The 24,669-nt window shown below is 40.0% G+C and overlaps 1 protein-coding gene across 4 annotated transcripts in view; it reads left to right on the top strand.

Annotated features, from left to right (window-relative positions):
* Positions 1–117: 117 nt before the first annotated feature.
* Positions 118–24,669, top strand: part of CCSER2 (coiled-coil serine rich protein 2) — a 71,622-nt gene continuing 47,070 nt past the window's right edge. For 2 of the 4 annotated variants that reach the window (XM_042863035.1, XM_042863039.1), the window contains exons 1-3: positions 118–190; positions 16,109–17,585; positions 18,453–18,655. In XM_042863035.1, the coding sequence (XP_042718969.1) occupies positions 16,148–17,585; positions 18,453–18,655 (1,641 nt within the window). In that variant the 5' untranslated portion in view covers positions 118–190; positions 16,109–16,147. Of the gene's footprint in view, positions 191–384; positions 406–1,178; positions 1,268–16,108; positions 17,586–18,452; positions 18,656–24,669 lie in introns of those variants that run through there. The other 2 variants (XM_042863037.1, XM_042863036.1) reach the window with 2 other exon arrangements.

Below are 24,669 nucleotides of genomic sequence, written 5' to 3'. Positions count from 1 at the left end.
GTGGGGCGGGGGACGCGGAAGGGAGGCGGCAGGCATGCGCGGCGGGGCTGAGCGCTCCGCCACTGCCTCCCGGGCCAGCCGGGCGGGGCGGCGCGGGGCGGGGCGCGCGGCGGCCGCTACCTGAGCGCGCGGCGCGGCGCGGCGCGGCTTGAGGAGGGGGCGGTGGCTCCGGCCTGTGCCCGGCACGGCGGTGAGTTCCGCTGCGCTGCTGAGCGTCCCTCAGCCGGCGGCAGCCGGGGGTGGCGGGAGGGGGCAGCGGCATCGTCGGCCCCGCAGGCCGTGCGGCCGGAGAGAGGGGAGGGGCGCTGAGGGCTCTGCCTGCCGGCTCGGCCCCCGCGGGCACGGCCGTACCCCGGGGCACGCTGCGTGCCGGCGGGGCTCTGCTAGCCGCCAGCCCTGCCCCAGGTGTGCGCAGGGCCGTGTGGGCGGCGGGCGGGCGGGCCGGCCCCGTTCGGCCCGCAGTGTCGGCTTCGGTCGGGCGTACTTGCGGGCTGTGAGGAAAGCGCTGGGATGTTATTTTCCGTGATGTATTTCAGCTATGCTGCGGCTCAGATTTTCCTTGCACCGTCCGGAGCGCGTTAGGCGCGTCGCAGCGATTTCTGCGCTGTGACACGGCTTTGCTTTGCATCGCGCGCGGCACGGCGCCGCTGCCCGCGCTTTGACGCGCCGTGAGCCGCCGGCAGCAGCAGCACTCGGCTCGCGGCGCTCCGGCCTGCTCGGCTGCGGCTGCACCGCGCACGGTGCGCGGCAGCTCCGTGCTGTAGCGGCGCGGGGGGAGCCGGGCAGCGATCTGAGATAAGAACGGGAGCTGTGGTACGACCGCTTGGGGAGCAATCGGCGATTACTAGGGGTGGCGATTCCCGTTCTTAGAGGGTTTGTTTCTGTTGTACGTGGGCCTCTAGGCTTGGTTTAGTGCAGAACAGGAAGTTCTGTCGTTATCACGGTGTTAGAAACAGAACGAGGTGATGTCCGACGTCCCCTTTGTCGTGCTTTTGTGATGGGGAACGCTTGAGGCATTTCTTGCAAGTTGGAATATGTTTTCTGAAGGGGTGAAGAAGTGCTTCATCATGTTAGTGTGACGCAGTGAGTATTTAATCTTGTGCAGTCGTACTGAATGGAACTGACGGCTTCTCAAGTATCTATTGGCTCACATAGCCATAAACCGTATGGGCCCATTTAGGATTCAATACTTCCAAGCTGAAGAGGTGTCACCAAGCAGATGTTAACCTAGGATCCATGTCAACATACAGTTTGCAGCAGCTAAAATGTAAGTTTGATCTTTGCTCACAGCCAGCACCTTTCAGAATAATAGTCTCTATGTTTGGGCTCCAGAAATGGCTGAGTAGTGTCTTTAATCATAAGACTCCTTTAAAGAATAGAAATACTTGGGATTTTGGAGGTTTCTACAGTTACTTTTTGTGCATTATGACACCTCGTATTTCTGACTTTAATTATTAGTATGTATGAGTATATGAAACCTGAATAATAATGACCACAACTAACATGGTGATCTCAAGGAACATAGTGTTATACTAATAAGTAATCCTGTTTAATGGAACTGCTCGTGTAAAAGCTTGCTGGAGTAAAACCTATTAGTTTTGGACCTGATCATCCTTTAAGATGGATTGGTTGTTTGGAATAAACCGTTTGCAAAGAAGAGTTGGCACAGGCTTTTCTCAATATAAAGCCATGGCACCTTCAGTCTTCAAATGAACTTTGCTTGTGTGCAGTTTTTGAAAGAATGCAGGTCTGTGGACATGAAGGAGACAAAAGGGAGTGACAGGTTACAGTTACAGCTGTGGTTGTGTTGTTTTCTTTTTGCCACTGTTGCAAATTGTAAACAGCAGTGCCATCCCTTAATTAGAAGCTTTCAAGAAGGATTAAATTATTTGCCAACAAGGATGCTAACAAGATGAAAATACTAATGGTGGTTGTGATAATTAGGTTTAAAATCCTGTATTGTGATTCAACTGAAGCGATAAAAAAGGCTTATGTAAATCTCTGTATAACTAAATGCCTGTATGTTAAAGTAAGATCGAAACAGCGTTAAACTAATCATTCCGAAGGTGAAGCTGAGCTAGTCAGTGTAGGTCTCTGTATTTCTTCCTACTTCTGGGACGCATGCTGAAGCCTGCTTCTGAATTTCTATCAAGTTAGATACAGTTTTGAGGATGTTCTGAGCAAACCGTACCATTCTCAGTCTAAAGCAGCTTGATGCCCAGAGCCTTAGAGATCTGGATTTTACTTTCTAGCTACTTTCCCTCTGTTCTAAAGGGGAGGACTTAGCTGGAACACTTCTGTTGACTGTATTGTATAGTGAGACAGGACTACTGGGACTGGGGAGTGTTTTTCTTTGATTATATGGGGAACTTGTGACACAAGGTCTCAGTGAAATGCCTTTTTCACAGTACAGTTTGTTGGGATTTTCGTGAGCTCTTAGTCTCTGTGATGATTTGAGGTAGTGATCTGCAGAGTACATTTTAATGGCTTTGATTGAAGAGGAAGTATGGTTACTGTTGGCAGTGCTTGCTCTGCTTGGAGTGCCTAGTTTTTTAGCCAGAGGAAGACAACTCTTTTACTTTTATGCGGTGGTAGAACAAGTTTGGGGTCTGGAAGAACCCTTAAATTGCAAACAATTTCTGAATTGCAAAAGAACTCCTATGTTTTAAGCTTCATTGGCTCAGATTGCTTGTGACAGACTCAGCATAAGTTAAGTTTAACATCATGGGAGAATGTCCTGAATATCCTGGGTTCTCTTGGCTCAGAAATAAAGTGTGTGGTTTGGGCTCCGTATAGATACAAAGATTCTCAGTAGTCTATGAATTTGTGTGATACTTAGTTTCAATTTGTGAATCATATTAATCATAGGAACACAATAAGAAAAACTTTGTATAGTAATACTATTACATAGTTAATCAATATTTTTGATGAGTGCTTGCTCCCAGCTAATGTGCATCTCACCAAGGCAAATTTGCATAGGTTTAAGCTTGGGAGGCCAAGGGTGCTGTTGTTAGTAGCAGGAGACGTGAGGAAAGGAGCAAAATCTTTCATCCTGCATAGCTTTGTCCGTCAGGAAACAGATGATAATTAAAAAAAAAAAAAGCACAAAACAATGCCTCAATCTCCATGTAAATCTTGCAGTTGTGAATGTGCTCTGAGATAGTTTGTATAAAAATAGCGCTGTACCACAGATGAATTGAGACGTTGAGTAAACAAAACTAATCGCGTGTCCCCACGCCCTATAAATTCAAGTAAAATGTGAGTACAGGTGACCATCTCTGTGCAAATTAGTAAGCTGATATGGGAGAAATGGCTGCTTTGGTCAAGCTGTCAGTATTCATGTTGAGTTACTTATGTTCCGCATGTCTGCTTCATTCAGTTTGTTAGAGAAACAGTTTTACTTTTCAGTTCTGATTGGATGAAAGTATAATAAGTATCTGCAGCTTCTTGTGTTTAAAAGCTGACCTTGATGGGTACATTCAAATCTGTGTACTGTAAAATCAGTAAGAAAATGTCCAAATACTTACAGAAGGCTGTTAGCCTTTGGTTAAAATATGTTATTTTTTAATTCTTTAGCAGACTTGCTAAGTTGTTTGTTCTGGAATATTTTTCGGAGTTTGCTTTTGAGGTGGGGAGCTGATTTGGAGCTTCTGTCTATGATGTGATTACTACAACTGCTCAGCACTAATGAAATTCCAGCGGCGCTTTGAAAATCACTTTGGTCTAGAAATTAGCAGGTTTCAGCTGAAAGCTATGATATGCTGATGTGGCTGCAGTATTTTTGATTAAGCATGGATTTTGAAGAGAAGTCAAATAAATACGATATCAGAGAATGCAAGCAGTCTACTGTCATCTTGGAAGAACATACAAAACAAATGGATCCTCTTAAGTAGTTTGTTTGGTAATAACGAGGGCAGAAGTCAGTGGCCAGTTCTTGCAATGTAGGGTTATTTATTTATTTATTTATTTATTTTACAGTAGTGTTGAACTGGAGTATGTATGAAGACTCCTGTAGTTCCAAGTAACCTGGATAGCAGCGTAATTGTAGCCCCCTCTGCACGAGCTGTATGTTGACATATTTAAGTCTTCAGAGAAAGTGTTTTGGTAGGAGAAGTGTAAAAGGATGGTTAGAGGAGGTTTGATGACCTTTCAGGACTTCCAGCCTTGGAAGAGGGACCACTTCTTGTAAAGACACAAAAATCAAGTCTCTTAAAGGAAGGACAAATATGACCCTGCCTGTTTGCAGTATCCTCCTATACGAGAAGTAAGCTCTGTCAAATTAACCTTTCTAAGAGTTAGCAGCAGTGCTCAGGAACTCTAAAGGCAGTCATAGATGGAATAAGGTTGGAGGCTCGAGGACAGGTTGGGCAGGATTGTGGAGGAGAGATCTGCAGAGAGTTCTAAATCTAAATATATCAAATTCAACAAATCCTATGAACTGGAAATAGTTGAAGTCATATTATATGCTTGCTCTGTTCTTCTTTTTCCTGGTGCATTGTTTTGAGACTAACATGGGAGACAGTATTTTCTTATTCATGGTCTTTAAAATAAGTTTAACTGCTGGAACTGGATGGATGAGCTAGAGAATTGAAACTAGAGCTCTGAATTGCTGGGATCCAAACCCAGAGAAATACAGGCGTTTGTTTACTATTTCAAGCTCTCACAGTTTGCTTTCTTTCATGAGAGGAGTTTTAAAGATTTCCTCTGTTGTTCCCATATTTAGTGGTTTTTTTTTTTTTTTTTTTTAATGCAGTAGTGTCTGATTTAGGAATATGTATCTATTTCTAAAAATCTGTAGCCACGGTTTGATACTTTTTTTCGAGGCCATGATCTTCAGATAAAAACTAGATTAGTGTAAAATAGCATTGGCAGCTAGAAGAAATGGAATTAATAGAATTTTCGTCTATCTGGCTGCTGTTTTACCGTATGTAGTCTTGTTCACTTTTCATCCCTGAACCTCAGGCTTATCTCAGTCTATATATAGTCTCATTATAATGACTATAAACTGCATGTAGTCTCAAGTATCTATACATGTTATTCAGCTTAACCTCTAACAAGCGGGCTTATTTAAATACCAATGGGAGGAAGAACATGCATCAGTTGGGAGGAGGGAAAGGCTTATGTATTGATGGTAAGTAGAGCTTAGTTAGGAGGTTGAAACTGATGGAAACTGTTGACTTAAGATAGGTACATGGGCAAAGTGCTGATGCTGGTAGCAGTGCCTCCATCATTATTGTATAATAAATTAAAAATATATTAAGCAGTATCAGTTTGTACAATCAAATAGGGCTTTAGCTTAAGACGATTCAGTGTCCTTATTTGGTGTAGTTTCATCGCATAAATGAGTGAATTAGAGGAGGAGAATAGGCAAGGTGGCTGTTTCTATTTGTAATCAGTTACAGTCAAAGTTTTTACCGGCTTGCCTGTTATCAGCAGGGGGAAAGCCTTCCTCGGGTAGCATTACTAAACAAGTAGCAGAGAAGTTCAATGTGAAGCAGATTCTTCAGTTTGATACTGAGGCAGTGGTGGAAAAAAATCTCTCATAGCGGAGTTGGAGGAAAGAGTGGCTGTGTTTGATTCATTGGGTGATGGGATAGTTCTGATGCAGAAGTGATGCTCCTCTTCATGAGGGTAACTTTTTGCTTAAATCAATATGCTTATTCATTAATATATGTGTTTAGGACATCAATTATTTGATGTTGGAAAAAATCACCAAGTCTTTGAGAGTACACATTTTGCTTCTAGAACCCTTTTATTCTGGACTGTGGGCTCTGTTTGGCATTGCTCAGTCAATCTTAACTACAGAATAAAACTTGATTAGCCTTTATGACATAATCAGTGATAATAGCTTAAATCTTTTTTGAAATGCAGTTCTGTCTTTCATTCACACCCCCTCACCTTATAATTACCTTCCAGGATAGAGGTCTTTCCAAATACAAAGAAGTGTTAAGACAGCATAAAAGAGTGACTTAGATAGAGGTGTGTTTTGTGGTTGTGGTACTTGTGGGAGTGGTGCTTACATAATGGGATGGCCTAACTTTTTGTAGCAGTAGGACTTTTGTCTTTAGGTTCCAGGGCATTCTATCTGTATGGCAGACAGATGGTGCATATCTCTTCATAGCTTGCTTTTCTCCCTTGTGTTTATTGTCCTTGCAAATTTGGTATCAATTTGAACTGAGTAATGTCATTAATGAATTGAGACAAATAAAGACCCTTTATATCTGTACATCAGCAAGCATTTTGAAAACAATACGTGTTTTGAAATGTAAGCTGCCCTGCTTAAGAAGCGTGGTCTACATGACTCACTCACCAGGGCTGAGTCTGTTGTGGAGGTTCTGTTCACGAAGTCTGTTTCTTGGTATGTGACAAAGTAATCAGTGTATTTTAATTCCTTCTAGCATGAGTGTTTTTCCATTGGAGTTAGGTATATCAGTCATGAGTGACGAATGTTTGAAAGAATACCTAAACTCATTGAAAACCTTACATCAGTCTAAGCCATCTGTAGTTCTTACCGAAGGAGTTGCTAAGAATTTTGACAAAACAAATTAGCTTACAATGATGTTTCACCTCTGCTGTGAGTGGAAGAGTAGAGTTTACAAAGCAGGGGAGCTGATTACTCCGTGTTGATGCATCATGTAGCTGGCAGCTTCAGAGCAGTGTTGTGCCTCTGCAGCACTTGGTTCTGGTTGCTCACTGGCCCCTGCCCCTGAGAGCAGGCTGCCAGCCATCAGTGTAGAAAAAGGCTAATCTCACTGAATTTCACTTCTCAGTTATGAATGAACTGTAGTAACTTGTATTCTTCCATTCAAAAAGAACATTACAATGGAATTGGAGTGAAATGCGTTAATTTTGGATCTATTTCTTCTATTCTTGTTCAGACCCCGAAATGTTTTTGGGAGTAAAGCATTCTCCTTTCTCAGTTCCACCTTTTGTATTTTTGTCCTGAAGCTGCTCCTGAGCTTCTAGACCTTCCCTGCCCTTCACCTCAGTAGTCATTTGTGTAAGACTGCTGAAAATCAGCACAGAATTACCTCTTTGAGAAACCCCACCAATTTCTTCCTTTTAATTGAAACTTGATTTTTTTTTTTTCTATTTCAAGTTCTGAAGGTCATATGACAATGCAAATCCTAGTTTGGCCTTTTTCTATTGCAATGTTTTTTTTTTATTTTTGAGAATGTTTAATTTCCATTTTCCTATTATGCAAAGCACAGGTGGGCAGAATAATACAAAGCAAACATTGCTGGCCAGATACCAATTAGCATCCCCTCTTCCCCTTCCCTTGAGGTGCCTGATGTTCAATGTCACTAGCATTAATAACAGAGTGAGTTGTGTATGTGGCTCTGAGGGATGTGAATGGAGTTCTTTGATTCTGTAAGTATTCTAGTAGCTTTATCCTACAAAAGCAGAGCAGCATTTTTCTGTTTCCTTTACTCTGGTAAGATTTTATGTCCTCTAGCCATACTAAATGTTAAGAAACAGTATTCTAAGTAACAGTAATGCTTATTTCTAATGACTGCAAGGGATGCAGTCTTTAGAAATATCTTTTTTGCTATATTGATTGGTGATATTGTTCAACTTTAGAAAGAAAAAATAACAGCCTTTTTATGATGTCTTGTTCTCTTTTCATCTCTGTGTTATCATCCTCTGTTTATATTCCTTGGCTTAGTGTGTTCGGACCAACTGGAGTTGAAATTCAGCTCAACAGCAGCTTGGGTTCCCAGAATGAGCTTTCCATGTCGTTGAAACATCAGTGTACCTTAGGATGGTGGAGGAGGAATAGACAAGGACTGTGTTCTGAGGTCCTTAAAGTCTGAAAAAGGAAATCATAGAACTTTAAACATATAAAAAAGGCAGAAGAGCATTAAATGTCTTGGAATTTCTTACCATGCTTTATTCACAGTACTCTCAAAGAACCATCTGTCAGGAATGCTGATATGAATCGCCATGCAGCTTGGCGCTGTAAAGGGAGATGCTGAAAATTCATGGGTGCCCTTGTGAAGCATTGGTATTTGATTCAAGAGTAGTGGTGCTTCAGGCTGAAGACAAGGGGAGGAAAGAAGGCTTGGAGGATATGCCTACAGTGTAGATAAACCTTGAAATTTACAGAAAATGCCTTTTTCAGCAAAACTGATGGTAATCTTCAGGGTAAATAATGCTATGGAACATGCAATACCTTTAAATACTTGGAAGTTCAGTCTCTCTACCATCAAGACTTTTATTTGTATTCTCCTAGTTTAATCCATATGGCTTGAACGATTTTCTTAGGATTCATAGTTTTTTTAATTCCTCAGACAATCCAGGCTTTATCCTGCTCAGTGCAGGTGTTTGCTGGCCAGACCTTCTGCTGGTTTCTTTCAGTCTGTTCAGCTCTCATGAGTTCCCTCAAACCTGGAAGCTGACTACTGGCTGTGCTACCCATCCTGCAGTGTTCCAAAGTAGCTCCTAAGGACGCTTCTTTCTTTCTATTTTGAGGGCCTCCCTGTGTTTTTTTTCTTCTGACATGTCATTCAGCACCTCCCTACTTTGATAAATCAATTCATACATAGTACATATTTTTAATGTTACTTTTAAGTAAAACAGTCCTTAAGCTGACATACTTTTCACTCAGAAACTAAGGCATTGCTAAACATGTGGTCAGAAGATCTGTATTCTTTGTGTGTCCTGAATATGTATGCGTTGATATAAAGGTTGATGTATTAAAACAAGTACACAGAGGTTGTTTCCATAAGCCATGCACAGTGTATGCAGTTGAAATATTCACAAAGAAAAATTCACAAAGAAAACCATGTGATATATCTAGATCCAGGAAATAATTGAAGTGCAATACAATCTTTTTCAGATGGACAATTATTTTTTGGTTCAGAGGGCATCGCAGTTGTAATGAAAAGCCCTGAGATGTTAGGAGCAGCTATCTTGAAAGCATATCTTGAATGCATTTCACAGCATTTTGAATATCTGGTCTTGTGTGCCTGTTTTCAACTGGACTCTGCTTTTATAAGCGTGGTGCAGAAAACAGATGTAACTGTTATTTAAGGTGGTAGATTTGGCCTGCCTCAAGACATCCATTTGTTGCTTTCTATTTGCCTTTCAGTTATTAAGGGTATGTTTCACTCATTTTCCATGCTGCCTGGGTGTTGGTGAACAGTTCCTCTGTTTTTTGTTTTTCTTCAGCTCTGGTGTAGTGGTGTGGCTGAGGAAGCTTTTCACTAGAAGAGATAATTAGGGTTTCCGTGGATGAAATACCTTTATTTCATTTATACCTTTCTATCTGTATTGTTTTCTTGGGTAGAAATCTGCTTTTATTTTCTAGGAAAAAGAATGAAGGTCCCTGGAAGTTGCCTTGCCACATTCTTGGTGCTTGAAATACATAGGTGGATTTGGATAAACTGTTGTTTCAGGTCAGCTGTTACTGAGCCAAGCTAGTGAATTAAGCGGTCTCTTAATTTTTAGGCTTTCTGGAGAAGTAATAGGAGTGTAAGGTCAGGCTTGGCACATGTAATTACTAAACCTCTGACTTCTGTAACATCCAAATTATAGTGGTAGAAATGCAATTAATGCTGCTGAGCTTCGTTGTAGTTGTTCTGTCAGACTGCCCAAACCAAGTATCAAACAAAACTGACTGATCTGCACTTGGTGTTTGCCATATGTGAACACTATTGAACATAATGTTTCTGGATGAGTAAGGAAGCTTGTGTACTGCAGCAGCTGTCAGCTTCTTGTAGGCTGCAGGAAAGTGCTGCTTCTGTTATCTGAAAGTAATGAGATGTTGAGGAGGGTTTCTAACACCATCCTTCCCTTTGAGCTTGTTTGTCTCTAGCATCGTGAAAAACTTGTTCATGCTGGAAAGGAAGTTGCTCAAATAAAAGCATTTTAAGTTAGACACTTGATAATCTCTTTATTTTTTCTACTTAAAATTTGCAGGATTGGCAAAAGCTACATTGAAAACTGTTGGCATAGTGGTAGTTCTGAGGGATTGCTTGTCTGTCACCAATCTGCTGGCTGCATTTCATCCTGCAGCTCCTTATTTCACGCTGTTACGACAGTAAGAGGAGGTTTGGTCCCACCAGTGACTGTTTGCAACTTCAGACTGCTATTAGCTCTCTGGCATGGGCTATAGGGACAGCAGTATTCTTAAGCCGTCAAAGATGAAAATGTATGTAGATTGCTCTGAAAGTAATGCCTTCCGATTATTTACGTGGAAACTACAACAGATGCAAAGAGCGCAATAGCGCTATTTGATAGAGCAAATTCTCAGCTACAGAAGTCTATTTTTCTGCATGTTTACTGCCATTCACTGTGAATTTTTGCCTGTGATGAACGAGAGCCTTATAAGGATCTGCACCAACGGAGGTGACCCACTGCTGCCACTGGTGAAATGCACCATCTGCTGCCTCACTGTGCTCACATTCACTGCTTGGTCTCCATAAGTGTTCAGCCACTGTCAATGAATGTCACTGAGTGCTGTTTCTACTGCATTTTTTACTGTTCAGTGACACACCTGTGCTTCATTCTCACTTCCATGTCAGACCCTGCCATTTGTGACACAACAACATGGAGTGGAATGTTGGTGGGAAGGTTCAACCTCTACTGCCGTGCCACCAACATCCATCTCTGATGTTGTGAGCCAACATAATGAAGTAGTAGATATTACTTTCAGAGTAGCCCTTACATAAACTTTGTTTGCCTCTTATGTGTAAGATTCAATCTACAATGTGTAGGGTGGAGTCTCAGATGCAAAACCAAACTTTGCAGAGACAGTTATATATAGGAAACTCTTTTTGAGGCTCTTGAAGCAGAGACTATAGGTGTTGTGTTAGTTGAAGCTTGTGTCAGAAGATCTTGCCTTGAGAAACATAATCCTACTTGGAAAATGCCAAGGAAAGTAAAAATGAATATCCTTTCTTATCACCAGAATCTTAAATATCCTTGAAAGTAGGGATATAGCACCTTTTTCAGTTGGTTTGGAAGGTTTGTAGATCTTAATTCCTTTTCCCTGGATTATTATGTATGCCTACGCTCTTCATAATTAGTTTAACTCCCGATTAGACTTGTGGGATAAAGCATTTCCCAGGGCAAAATGTGTAAGGCTTATTTGTTCAAATGTTAATTTAAGAAAAAATCCATAGATTGCTCAAATCTAAAAGTATGTTTTTTAAGATACATAGGAACACAATGGAGATTGTAATGAACCTGAGTTTTGTGGAATGCAGAAAACAAACTGTAACTCGCAGGTACTGTGCTGCTTGTGAATGGAATCTTTAGTGGTAAATGTAAGTTGAAATTGAGGAAATTTGAGAGAGAACTTGGGAAAAAAACTTCTAGATTTTGTTGCTTTCTATTTGCCTTAAAATAACATCTGCCTGAGTGTGCTGTTAAGTTTTATTTTGATGGCATTTGTACTTCAACCAAACAAATGAGACCAATAATAGAAAATGTGACAGTAGTTATAGCTATGTAGATAATAAAACATAAGCATGTATTTGTTGTAGGCAGTATTTAATTTAATTATCTGAGGTGTTTTAAGCAATCAGTGCAGTTTTCTTGAAGATAATATTTTCTCTTTTCCCAATTAAGGGTAAATGAACAACACCCTTCTGAGAGAACTGAACAGTGTTTGAATTTAATTTGCAGCAGTTGTTGGAGGATTAAAGTAATCTCATTAACTGGCCTCATTTAAATTTTATGGTCACCTGAGAGATGGTAGACAGATGTCAAAAGGGATTTAGCCATACAGCATGAAAATAGCTTTCTAGTTTAACTTTCTTGATTTTTGAAGATTTCTTTACAAGAATGGAGCTTTTTTTTTGTCACACTTGGGTACCTTTTGATGGCTCTGTGTTATGTTACTTGCTGTGAGTCAGCGCTTCATGACATTAAGGATAATGTGCATGATGTTACTTTAAATAATTATAATGTACTTTATTGACATGTATGTGGCATTAATCTTGGAGGTTGATGTTTGATTTTGATATTTCATTTTGATAAGGTGTGCAGGGTACACTGTAGGCAGACTGCTTTTTTTGTGGGTATGGACACATGAGTGAGATGCTTTAAGTGCCTTCTCTTACCATAAAATGGTGATCATTGTGTCACCTCAGGAGTGGTGATGTACTTTGTGAATGACTATATTTTCTTTAAATGTATAGAAAACAGATTGGCTAGGTCATACTAAGGTACAGTCTGCAGAGTGACTCTCAGACCAACTACCACAGTTGCACAGTACAGCAGGATTTTATCATGTGCTACGTGCTGTGTTGAGCACATCTAGAAATGTATGGTGTTTTACTAGTTCATAGATTGGTTATGTGATGCTTAAATTCAGTATAAAATTAAACTGTTGCTGTGAATGAGGCTTGTATGTTTGTACAACTCAGTGCGGGTTATGTCTTCAGTGTGTGAGAATTCACTTAATGTTTGAAAACTGGGGATCTGTGTTTCTATTAGAGAATATCACAGAATGGCCTGGGTTGAAAAGGACCACAATCATCATCTGATTTCAATCCCCTGCTATGTGCAGGGTCGCCAACCAGCAGACCAGGCTGCCCAGAGCCACATCCACCTGGCCTTGAGTGCCTGCAGGGATGGGGCATCCACAACCTCCTTGGGCAACCTGTTCCAGTGCATCACTGCCCTCTGTGTGAAAAACTTCCTCCTAATATCTAACCTAAACCTCCCCTGTTTCAGTTTAAAACCATTCCCCCCGATCCTGTCACTATCCACTCAAATGCATATATGGGTGTGTTCTAAATAGGTGTATGCTACCTGTTGCAGGATGTGGATCCTGACATTTTCATTGCATTAGGAGCCCTTAAGAAGCTGTGGTTTCTGAGTATGTTTCTTTTAATATCTTTTTAGTTAGACCTACTTTCAGAAGCAGAGCTCTGGGGCATCCTATTCATTTACAGAATCCTGGGGGGTGCCTGGTTTAAATGCCACTTTGATTTTATCTGGTGTGTTTCTTATTGAGGTCTTGCAGCTTGGAGAGTGAGTCCTTGTGAGCTAATGCTTACAGTGGTTACATAGGGTATTTCCTGTCCCTCAAGTATAGTAGTACTTGCTGTGTGTTGTTTATCGGCGTGTTGGCTGTGGTTTAAGAACTTTGGTGTTTTTCAGTCCTGCCAGCGGTTTGTGAAAAGTCAAACACAGATTATAGTTTCTGGGAATAGAGTAAGAACTAACAGAATTCTGTGGTGGTAACCTTGTCAGACCAGTGGGTGGAACTGACTGATAATTAAAATCAAGGTAGCAAAAGCAACATATTCTTTCACAGCTGTCTTCTACAACAGAAACCTCATTTTGCTAATACAGTGTTTAATGCAACAGTAAACTTTATGTTAATATGCAGCATTGAAACTTGGAGACTTTGCCTGTCCTTACGGTCTAAATAGGCTTCAATAATAATAATAACAGTTAGGCAAATTCTTTGTATTGTATTGCTGTGCAAAAGGTTGATACAGATATAGTTATCTGCACAAATAGTAGAATGAATATGTGTTTAAGTGTGGAAGTATTAAAGCAAGATGGAAGCTCTCAAGCCAAGAATTGTTAAGGCAAAGATACTGGGATTTTATTTTATGAAGCTGTATTAAGTAGACAAAATGACATTGTCCTAACACATTTTTGGTGAAGATGGTAGTGGAATATTTCCAAGGGGCCAGGGAGCAAAAGTCACGCATATAAGGATATAAATGCTGTAAATATCTTTATCTCAGGACATGGGGGTAGGTTTTAAGAGTTCATGCATCTCTGCACAGAAGTCAAGTTCATTCATGCCAAAAAATCACAGAATCACAGAATTGTAGGGGTTGGAAGGGACCTCCAGAGATCATTGAGTCCAGCCCCCCTGCCAAAGCAGGTTCCCTACACCAGGTCGCACAGGTCGGCATCCGGGCAGGTCTTGAACATCTCCAGAGAAGGAGACTCCACCACCTCCCTGGGCAGCCTGTTCCAGTGCTCCGTCACCTCACTGTAAAGAAGTTCTTGCACACATTTGTGTGGAACTTCCTATGCTGCAGTTTCCAGCCGTTTCCCCTTGTCCTGTCTCCATTCACCACTGAAAAGAGTCCATCCTCGCCATTCTGCCCCCCACACCTTAGATATTTATAGACCTGGATCAGGTCCCCTCTCAGTCTCCTTTTCTCAAGGCTGAACAGACCCAGTTCACTCAACCTTTCTTCATAGGGGAGATGCTCCAGGCCCTTCACCATCTTCATGGCCCTCCGCTGGACTCTTTCCAAGAGATCCCTGTCTTTTTTGTACTGGGGGCCCAGAACTGGACGCAGTACTCCAGATGAGGCCTTACCAGGGCAGAGTAGAGGGGGAGGATCACCTCCTTTGACCTGCTGGCCACGCTCTTTTTAATGCACCCCAGTAAGCCATTGGCCTTTTTGGCCACAAGGGCACACTGCTGGCTCATGGCCAACCTGTCATCCACCAGGACACCCAGGTCCCTTTCCACAGAGCTCCCCTCCAGCAGCTCATCCCCCAACTTGTACTGGTGCATGCAATTATTCCTCCCCAGGTGCAAGACTCTATGCTTGCTTTTGTTAAACCTCATCCGGTTTTTTTCTGCCCAGCTCTCCAGCCTGTCCAGGTCTCACTGAATGGCAGCATGGCCTTCAGGCGTGTCAGCCAATCCTCCCAAGAAACATGTTAACTTGAATACTGCATGCAGTTGCTATCCTGTAATTTTTTATGGGAACAAAAAGGCAACCAAAATTGGTGACAGTTTCCATATGAAGATGAAAAATGCCCAGGGATCTTCATCCTGAATGGGAATATGGAAAAAGAAAATGCTGGGGTGAAGATGGATGATCAGTGATTTTTTTTTTTTTTTTTTTTTTTTTTTTTTTTTTTTTTTTTTTTTTTTGTCTTGTAACATAGAAGTTGGGGAAGCAAAATGATCAGCCACTTGATTATCATCAAATGAAAGCAAAGATTTGTATCACACAGTGAATTTCTGGAACTCAGAACTCTGAGACTCTATAGTACCAGGGATACAGTTGTGTCCAAAGTATTTTGACAAAATTGGTGGAGATAGAAGTCGCTGTTAAATGGAAGGCTATGAATGCAGCTTTGTGCTTGGGAAATTCTGGCATAAACAGAATTCAGGAGAATATACTGGGGACAGGTCCATGTGGGAAGGAGGAGAAATGTACAGAGAACATTTGCTAGAAGGCAGCTTTTGCCTCCATGTCATGCCCAGGTGACAAAGACGATTTTTTTTTTCTGTTTTTTGCTGATGGTTCAGGGTGTAAATAGCTTTCTTCAGTAGAAACATTTTTCTTCAGAAGATGATCTTCAGGGCTCTGTTCTCGGGGTCAATGCATTTGTTATTTTTACACCAGCTGCAGTTCCTATAGGCTGTGCTGGTTCTGCTGGCAGAAATCTGAATCACTTTGTTATTCTTGCTAAAAAGTTTAAACAAAAGCACCCTTAACTCTTAACTGTTTCTTTGAATCTTCTATGTGAAATGAAGAGCTAGGGCAATCCCTAAAATAGCAAACAATATTTTTTCAGGTGGCTTTTAATTATATTTCTACTATTTTTGTTCATACATGAGAATGTGTAGTGTCTGTCAGAATCTCTTTTCCTCTCGATGCTATGAGGGGTACAGTGTGAAGATTCTTGGCTAGGAAAGATAACTTTGAAAAGAATAGCTTTCGTCCCGTTTTTGGGATGTAGCTTTAGAAGTTTTAGATTGTTGACTACAGGTTTGTGCTATGTTCAATTTGTTCATTTTAAATATGAAGTCTTAAGTATTGAATAACTGCAGTACCGTTGGAAAAATCGGTTAGCTATTCAAATCGGTAGATTAAAAATGCACACCCTTTATAAAGCTTACCTTTAATGATATAGAGGAAGAGAAAGAATAGGCAATTTAGGCAACAAAAGCCTATGTGGTGGGGAGTGACGACTGAATAATATATTACTGCCAAATAGCTGTTGCTCTACTATTATTTCTCTGGATATCATAAAGTGTGAGTTATTTTGTACAGTTACGGTGTAGTTGAGCACATGGATGTAGTAAACATAGATGCAAACGCACGTGAAATTATATTGTTTTGTGTTATTGCTGATGGTCTAATACATTCTTTCTTTTTCCTAGATTCACACACCCTCTGAGGATCAATGTACCCAATAGCTCATGGAAGAAAAAAATCAAATCAGGACATCCTTGGTTTCCAGGCTACCAAAATATGGAACGAAAACTTTAGGAAGCGTATTACAACCGACGTCAAATGGGACAGCTGTTAATTTAGCAGGGAATAATGGTGGCAAAAATTTCAGCAAGCACAATGGCACTGTTAACATGTCTTCCTTCTCTTTCAACTGGAGAAAATCAAATAAATATCAGCTTCATGATCAAAATGAGAGAGAGACTAACTCTAAACAAAATTGTAATGACAAATTAATTGATTCTGAGAAGTATTCTCAGTCTCAAGGAGCATTGAGTAATGATATGCTCAGGGTGGGTTTGAACAATAGTACTTCAGTTGGGTCAAAAACAGCAAAGCAAAACAATATGTTTGTATCTTCTACTGAGGAATCAAACCCAAAGTCTTTGCCTGGACTGTCTAGTTCAGCAAAATTCGCCAAAGGTGCCCTGTCAGGAAGGACCTCATATTCTGGACTCAGTGCTCCAAAATCACACTTAAATGGATTTTATGGTAATCGGCCAATGGTAGGTTTGCAGAGACCTAGGGCAAATTCCAATGCCTCAAGGGCAAGTTCAGGAGAAAGCCTTGTACACTCTACAGACAATAGCAAGTCTTCTTCCTGTGAAAAAATGGTAAGATCACAAAGTTTTTCACATTCCATTCAGAATGCTTTCCTCCCCACTGCATCGTTAACCAGGTCACATTCCTTTAATAAAGCTGTGGATCTTACAAGGCCTTATCATAGTCAAAATCTAGCTGCTAGGACATCTCAGAGGTCAGCTCTGTGGTCAAGAAATGCAAGACAGTTGGATGTACCCAATGGAAATGAATCTGTGAAGTATGGATTTACAAGGCCATACTCTAGTATATCATCTCCTTGCACAAAGAAGTCCTCGCTGTCAAACGGATCTGGGTCAGCACCTTCTTTTGGATACAGATTAAGTCGGCCTTCTCTGTTGAAGCCTACGGGCCAGCGGTTTGCTGGAAATATTATTGTGGATGGTGGCAAAAGTACAACTTCTGACACGTATATAGTGGAGAACTCTGACATATCAACAAATATAAATAGAACAATTGAGAAAAATAGCATTCTAGAGAGCAGTGCTCAAAGAACAGAATCTGTTGAAGGCCTTCGTGAAAGCATGGGAAAACATGGATCAAGTGTCATGTGTATGAGCGATGATGGAGACGAAATATCTATATCTTCTTTGTCGTCCTCTGAAAAAAATGACTTGAGTGAAGACTTCAGTGATGATTTCATAGATTTAGAAGATCCAAATAAAACAATACAAGTACAGCAGAAGGAGAGCTGCATTCAAGAGCTAGAGCACAGGAGCATAACATCAATAGAGCCATTCGCTTCTCTCAAGGAAAGTGAAGGATCTTGCTGTAATGCTGATGACTGGCTTGATATAAATGTGTCTGGTAAATACTTTGTTGCATTTGATTTGAAATTTTTGGTACTAAAATGAAGATTCTGTAATTGCTATTAAGTTACTTTATATGTTTAACCATTCTGTTTTTTCATAACAGAACTGTACTCAGTGCATTTTCTGCATGATAGTTATTTTCTTCAAGCGTGACTTTTTTTTTTTTTAGGAGCTCTTTGGAATAAGAATTAATGGTAGCTCCTTTAGCTACTCTCACAGTAAGGTGGTGGAATTCCTCTTAGCCTTGTTTTGAGATACATTTATTTTGGATTAGTGGTTTCTGCATCTTTCTCCTCTGTATAGGGAGAGAACAGCTGTAACTGCTTTAAGTAATGGGAATAAGTGCAGGGTGTCTTATTTAATTAGTTAATTTTTAAAATTGGAGTGTTACTGATTTTCTTCTAGTGGCATGCTGTATTAACTCCTAAGGGCAATGAGAGAGAGAGAAGGTACTTCAAAGTCTTTTTCACATCCCTGATGGACTTTCATGATATAAATCTATGTTGAAAGACTTTACAGTTGAAAGTTTGCACTTAACTTTTGAACCCACTTTATTAAAATCTTTGTTAAAAAGATACAGAATTCTGAAAGATGAGTTTTCTTGAGGGATATATTACTGCATTGTAAAATGTTAGCAAAGATGTAGGTTGAAAGGATTCTTAGTTATGAAAAGTTCAGGCTGGACTGGAAGTTACTTCCTGGGGTGAGTGGTGTTAATAATATATAATGCTTGTGTTTAGAATTTGTTAGAATATGATTTGGAAATATTAAAACATGAATAATGCATGCTTTTCTTTCTTTATTTTGGAATATTTGATTGTTTTTGATTGTTTTTTTGTTGGCTGTTTTTGTTTTCTTTAAGCAATGGATGACAACAGTGAAAGCACAAAGCACACTGCCGAGAGCGTGATTTCTTCAGAGATGAATTACAGAGCTGGGTCCTCTTTTGAGCTTTCTCCTTCTGATAGCTCTGATGGCACGTATATGTGGGATGAAGAGGGACTGGAACCTATTGGAAGTGTCCATCCATGTGGAAGTTACGAGTCATCAGAAATGAACAGCATAGTATGTATTTGTGTATAGCCTGAATATTTGTAATTTTTTATTAAGTCTATTGCTGAACTATATTTTAGAAATAGAATTAATTTATTTTTACTTGGTAACTGTTTCTTCTCTGTAGTTGACAGATTTCTGAAACTTCTTGTTAAGGAATTTCTGTTTCTAGACAGATGGCCTTGAAACAGACTGTTTACATACATGTCTTCCTCATTCTCAAGTTGTAACAAAATAGATCAATCCTCATGCAATTTCATGGTAGCACTCACCAATTCATTCAGGCTTTGATTTCTTATTTTACTGGGGTTGGCTATGCTAGCCTTCAAGTCAGAACAGGAATTTCTTTATCCTTACAATGCTAAATATCTTTTACCACTCTTTAAACCTAAGAGTGAAAAAGCAAGATAATAGCAAATATGTCTTCTGTTGCCTTGTTTCTAGTCTGTATCTGCTCATGATCCTTTTGAACACAAATTTATTTCATTTGTCAGTTTGTTCTAACGTAGTATCTTTGAAGTAGGTACCTGGCTGTAGTTTGTCAGGTGAGCTGGACTATTTGTATGTCTGGAATACATAAGAGGAGCTACTGTTCTTTTAAACATTACTGATCTGAATCAGATATCATTCCATCTAGAGTGGATGAAGAGTAGTAGCAGTCCTCCAGCTGACATAAATTAGCCAACCTCTGGATTCTGGCAGCCTTGATGAAAACACTGTTTTTCATCCCTTTTTCACAGAAACACTGTTCATATTTACTTATCTGAGTTGTTTAAGACTGTTCAGATTTTATTAACATTACACTAATAATTTGAAACTTCTAGCAACATCTGTGTATAATTAATTGGCTTCTCATGCTTAAGTTTTAGGAGTGTTAGGTATTATGTCACCTGTGCCAATAGCAGTACTGTAGAAGCTGTAGTACTGTGGTACTAATTCAGGCTTTTATTTCTTATTTTACTGGGGTTGGCTATGCTAGCCCTCAAGCCAGAACAGCATAGAACTGGCCTGTAACTAGGGCATGGCTATCTAATTATACTGGGTATACTTAGGTATAACTACATACAAATTTCTGGTGTATTTTCAGCCCCCTATGGTAGAGTTTATTTTCTGTCTTAAATTATGGTCCTGGGGTGTGGTGCCTAAAAGAAAGTTTAGAAATAGTTACTAACTTCTCATGGTAATTATGGCTGGCTTCAAAAAGCACTGAGATTTTCCCAGCATGAACTTTTTACAGGAAAAAGTTTAGTGTAAAAACAAATGCCCATCTCCCTGACACACACATGAAGGCACCAGGAAAAGTTCTTGAACTTTCTTCTTGGTGAATTTTAAATACAGATATTTGTATAAGTTCCACTATGTGTATCGTAACAATTAAGTTACAACGTCCCCTTGCTTTTGGACTATGGAATTTGTTTGGTACACGTGATCTGCATATATTAATTCATGCAAGTGTATGAACTGATGGTCAGTCATAGATGGTCTGTTGGATTAATAGAAGCTGTTGTAAGTCTCGTACAGCTGAGGTACATTAGGTTCTTCTGATATTTTTTCAATATTTTATTGAAGAATAATCTGATTTCAAATGGATTATGAAATAGTAATTGAAATCTGGCTTGAAAGAGACAGATGGATTTTTAGCTGCTTTGCTTTAAATTTATTTGCTCTTGGTGTGAAATCCACTGAAATCTCAGAGTGAATCTGTTTTGTCACTTACTGATGTGACTAGAGTTTCAGCCACAGAGTCTAAGATGGTTGTTTTTCTCTTTTTTAATATCTCATGTTTGTAGATTTTTTTTTGTTTTGCTTTCCCTTTGTGATTGAATTTTTGTGATAGAATGTTCCTTCCCTGGGTTTCAGAACTAGTTTGGGAGCGTGCAGAATGTTTTATGGCCCTAAGGACGTGGCTAGTCTGGGAAATATGCTTTTTAAATTTGCATACATGTTACAGAAAATAAGCTTGCAGAAATAACATTGTGTAATATTCAACCTGTGGTACTCACTGTTTTCTTACAGTTATCTTTGTGGTGCGGTTGATACGGTGGAAGGAAGGGATGCCATTCAGAGGGACCTCGACAGGCTGGAGGGCTGGGCTCGGGTGAACCTGATGAGGTTCAACACGGCAAAGTGCAAGGTTTTGCATTTGGGCCGGAAGAACCCCAGGCACCTGTACAGGCTGGGAGGAGTGGTCCTTGAGAGCAGCTCGGCAGAGAAGGACCTGGGGGTCCTGATGGACGAGAGACTGAACATGAGCCAGCAGTGCGCTCTGGCAGCTCGAAAGGCAAATGGGATCCTGGGCTCCATCAGGAGAGGGGTGGTCAGCAGGGACAGGGAGGTGATTGTCCCTCTCTACTCGGCTCTTGTGAGGCCCCATCTGGAATACTGTGTCCAGGTGTGGAGCCCTCAGTACAAGAAAGACATTGAGATTTTGGAAAGGGTCCAGAGGAGGGCGACTAAGATGATCAGGGGGCTGGAGCACCTCCCCTATGAGGACAGGCTGAGGGAGTTGGGCTTGTTCAGCCTGGAGAAGAGAAGGCTGCGGGGTGACCTCATTGCAGCCTATCAATACCTGAAGGGAACCTACACCCAGGAGGGGAGTAAGCTCTTCAAAAGGGCTGATAACAGCAGGACTAGGGGAAATGGTTTTAAGTTGAAGGAGGGAAGATTTAGGTTGGATGTTAGGGGGAAGTTCTTTACTAGGAGAGTGGTTAGGCCCTGGAACGGGCTGCCCAGGGAGGTTGTGGATGCCCCGTCCTTGGACGTGTTTAAGGCCAGGTTGGACGGGGTCCTGGGCAACCTGATCTGAATGTGTATGTTTGGTGGCCCTGCTAGGCAGGGGGGTTGGAACTACATGATCCTTGAGGTCCCTTCCAACCCGGGTGATTCTGTGATTCTGTGATTCTGTGATCTTAGTTGCAAGTAATTGAGCATTGCTTTATTTTTTTTTAGTAATTCACTTTTCTACATGACATGGATAATCTTTTAAATTGACTTTTCTTTTTCTGTTGTACTTTCTGTCTAGTGGGTTATTGCCAAATCCATAGTTCTTGTTCTGTGGGAAGGTGGACTTGTAACAAAGTAATCCAGAATTTCCAGCTTTAATAAAAATACAGCTGCAAGTAAGATTAAGATAATGTACAGCTATGGAATAAAAAGGTTTTTTGAATAAATGTAAGGATTCTTTATAAAGTAGTATTTTGTCTTCAAACTTTACCATGTGAGATAAACATCACTTACCCAGTGTTTGTTTCTTTTTTATTTTTAATTGAGCTCTATGATACTATTACAAAGTGCTAAATTTATTTTGTAAACAGTACAAATTTTCAGTGCTCATTCCAGATACGTAAAAATTGCGTCTTCATACTGTGCTGGCAGCACTGTGTAACATCCATTGGAAATGTTCAGAAAGACTTCATCTTGAGAACTAAAAGAAGTGTTTGTAGATTTGAGCACAGTTTAAGTAGTATAATGAAAATGAGGCATGGTTACATCAGGGAACCTTTCGTCAAAACAATTGCTGATTTAATGAGGTGTTCAGTACAGAGTATTCAGAAGGTCCCGTGCTTCATTTTTCTTCTTCAAGAGGTTTTAGTGAAATGAAGTGCATGCATTTCCTCCATGTAGGCACTTTTTTTTTTTTTTTTTTACCGACAACTTCTTGAAAAAGAAGAGCTGTGAAATGAGAGCCCTTCAGGTGCAAGCTAGTTATGAGAGTCACACTTAAAAAGCAGGTTCTGTCTAATGAGCTAATTTAAACTGGATTTTTTTCTGCATTTCATGCTGCAAGTGAAGTGTCTAAGATTTTAAGAAGCTGAAGGTAAAATTAAAGAAATGTATATTTTAATGTAAGGTCTACATTTCCATATGAAAGAATATATGTAATTTTAGTATTGAAACAAAGACTCTTAAATGTATTTAGATTTTGAAGGTATCTTTATGTAAGCCATTACTGAAGTCCCTGGATTTCCAAAATCTGAGGCTTCTCCCCGTCCCCCCATTCCTCTGTTTGCTTCTCTCTTTGCAATTTAGTGTTAAAATGCCCCATTACTAGGGGTGTGCCAGTCAGGAGCTAACTTGCATGCCGCTTGGCTTTGGCCACTCTTCCACCCCTGTGAGGGAATAGAATCAGCTGAACGTTTCTGATTGCTGATGGGTTGTGTCTACTTGCAATTAGTATATAAAATATCTCTGTCTCTACAGTGGAGAAATTCCAGCTGATCTACAGAGCTTTGTGACCTTGAGCAAGTCTCATGGAGCTCTGGGTCTCACTTGTCTATCTTTAGAATGATAGGTAAATTAAGAATGAATAATAGCACTTCATGTTGTAATCAGTATATTTAATATTACTGATGTATTTGTACCTCATGCTCAAAGTTAGGTTAATCAAGAGGAGGGATTTCTTTTGATTTATTCCCAGTGCATCACAGCTGAAGGTGAAGTGCTTATGTCCAAGTTCCACACTGACATCTCATGCTGTATTCCAGGCTCTTATAGAAATGAAACTGAGGACTCTTTTGAATAGTACTGTCCTAACTCGATATTCTAACTTCATATTTTTGATATAATTGCTTTCAGTTTTCCCATATTACAAATACAGAGATCTCTGGCATGTGTTTTTCATACCCTCATCATCAACAATTCTGACTCCCCTCTCCGTCCCCCTCAAAATTATCCCTTTCAGTTATGCTTAAAAAATTATATTTGGAGAAGAATATTATTTATGTACTGTAAAATTGTCAGTAATATTAATTTTCTTACAGAACTAAGTGTATGTATTTGTTTCAGAAGGTTCTGCTAGCAGTGCTGTTAGACCATTTATTCTTTCAGGAGACTTTGGTGGCTGTCAGTTTTCTGATCATGGCATAGATGAATGTCCTGGAAGCAGAAGCTGTGACTTTAGAGGTACTGCATCAGAGTGAAAAATAGCCATTGTCTGCCCTCCCACCACCGTGTGGCCTCCAGATTTAGAGCTTAATGATTACAGCAATGGGAGGCAGTAAGAAACTGCATTACTTAATGAGATGGCATTTCTGTCTGTGTCTTGTGTGATGTAGGTGTCCCTGCTGCCAAATATTATTAAGAGGCTATATGAATATGTTACAGCACACAAACATCTTGTGTTGCTTTGAAAGGCATAACATTTTATGAACAAGCTTTTATGGTAAATTAATTTTTCCTTTGGGATAGGAGAGCACATGCCTTTGAGAGCTGTGTGATTCAGAACTGACACAGTAAATATTCTCACGCTGTTTTGGTTGGTAAAAATGAAGGAAGGCAACCTCACTTGAGCTTCCATATTTCATTTGCAGTGGCTGCTCATTTCTGTGATGGAGAGAGTGAGCAGCAGATGTATTGAGTGCAATATGATAAATGCTGGTAGAAATTAACACTTGCTTTATTTCATGAGCTTAAAGTGAGGTTTCCAATATGACTTTATAACTGTGTGTACAATGTTGTATTTTAATGTGAGTTTAGAATGATTCCTTTCAGTGGTTTTCTTTATTCTACCAAATAGCTCACTTTTTTTTTTTTTTTTTTTTTTTTTCAGTAACAGAAGAACTTCAGATTTACTCTAGTGTGCTTTAAACTAATTGTGTTGCTGTGTTTTTTCTTTAGGAATTACAATGTTTTATTTATTCTGTAAAGGGTGTTTCTGAGTACACAGCATTTTGGTGTTGTGGTGGTTTTTGTTCACTCTGAAATATGCCAGGATAATGTAGTGAGAATGTAATTTTGCAGCAGTGCAAGTCAGAGGATGGGTTAAAATAGAATAAAAACCTCAAACAATTCCTAGCTTTTTTTATCCTTCAATTATAAGCAGTACTATTAGTGTACCTGAATAAGAATAGAGCACATTGATACTATGTAATGTTGTAGTCAAGTAAAAAAAAAAAAAAAACAGTAAAAAAAACTAGGGAGGTTGTAATTGTAAACTTGGTTTCCAGGTAGCAGTCATAGAATCACAGGGTGGCCTGGGTTGAAAAGGACCACAGCGATCATCCAGTTCCAACCCCCTGCTATGTGCA

This window comes from Lagopus leucura, unplaced genomic scaffold, assembly GCF_019238085.1.
Source record: "Lagopus leucura isolate 7727_CA_CO unplaced genomic scaffold, USGS_WTPT01 Super-Scaffold_739, whole genome shotgun sequence".
Taxonomy (NCBI): domain Eukaryota; kingdom Metazoa; phylum Chordata; class Aves; order Galliformes; family Phasianidae; genus Lagopus; species Lagopus leucura.
This window is presented reverse-complemented; position numbering and strand designations above follow the sequence as displayed.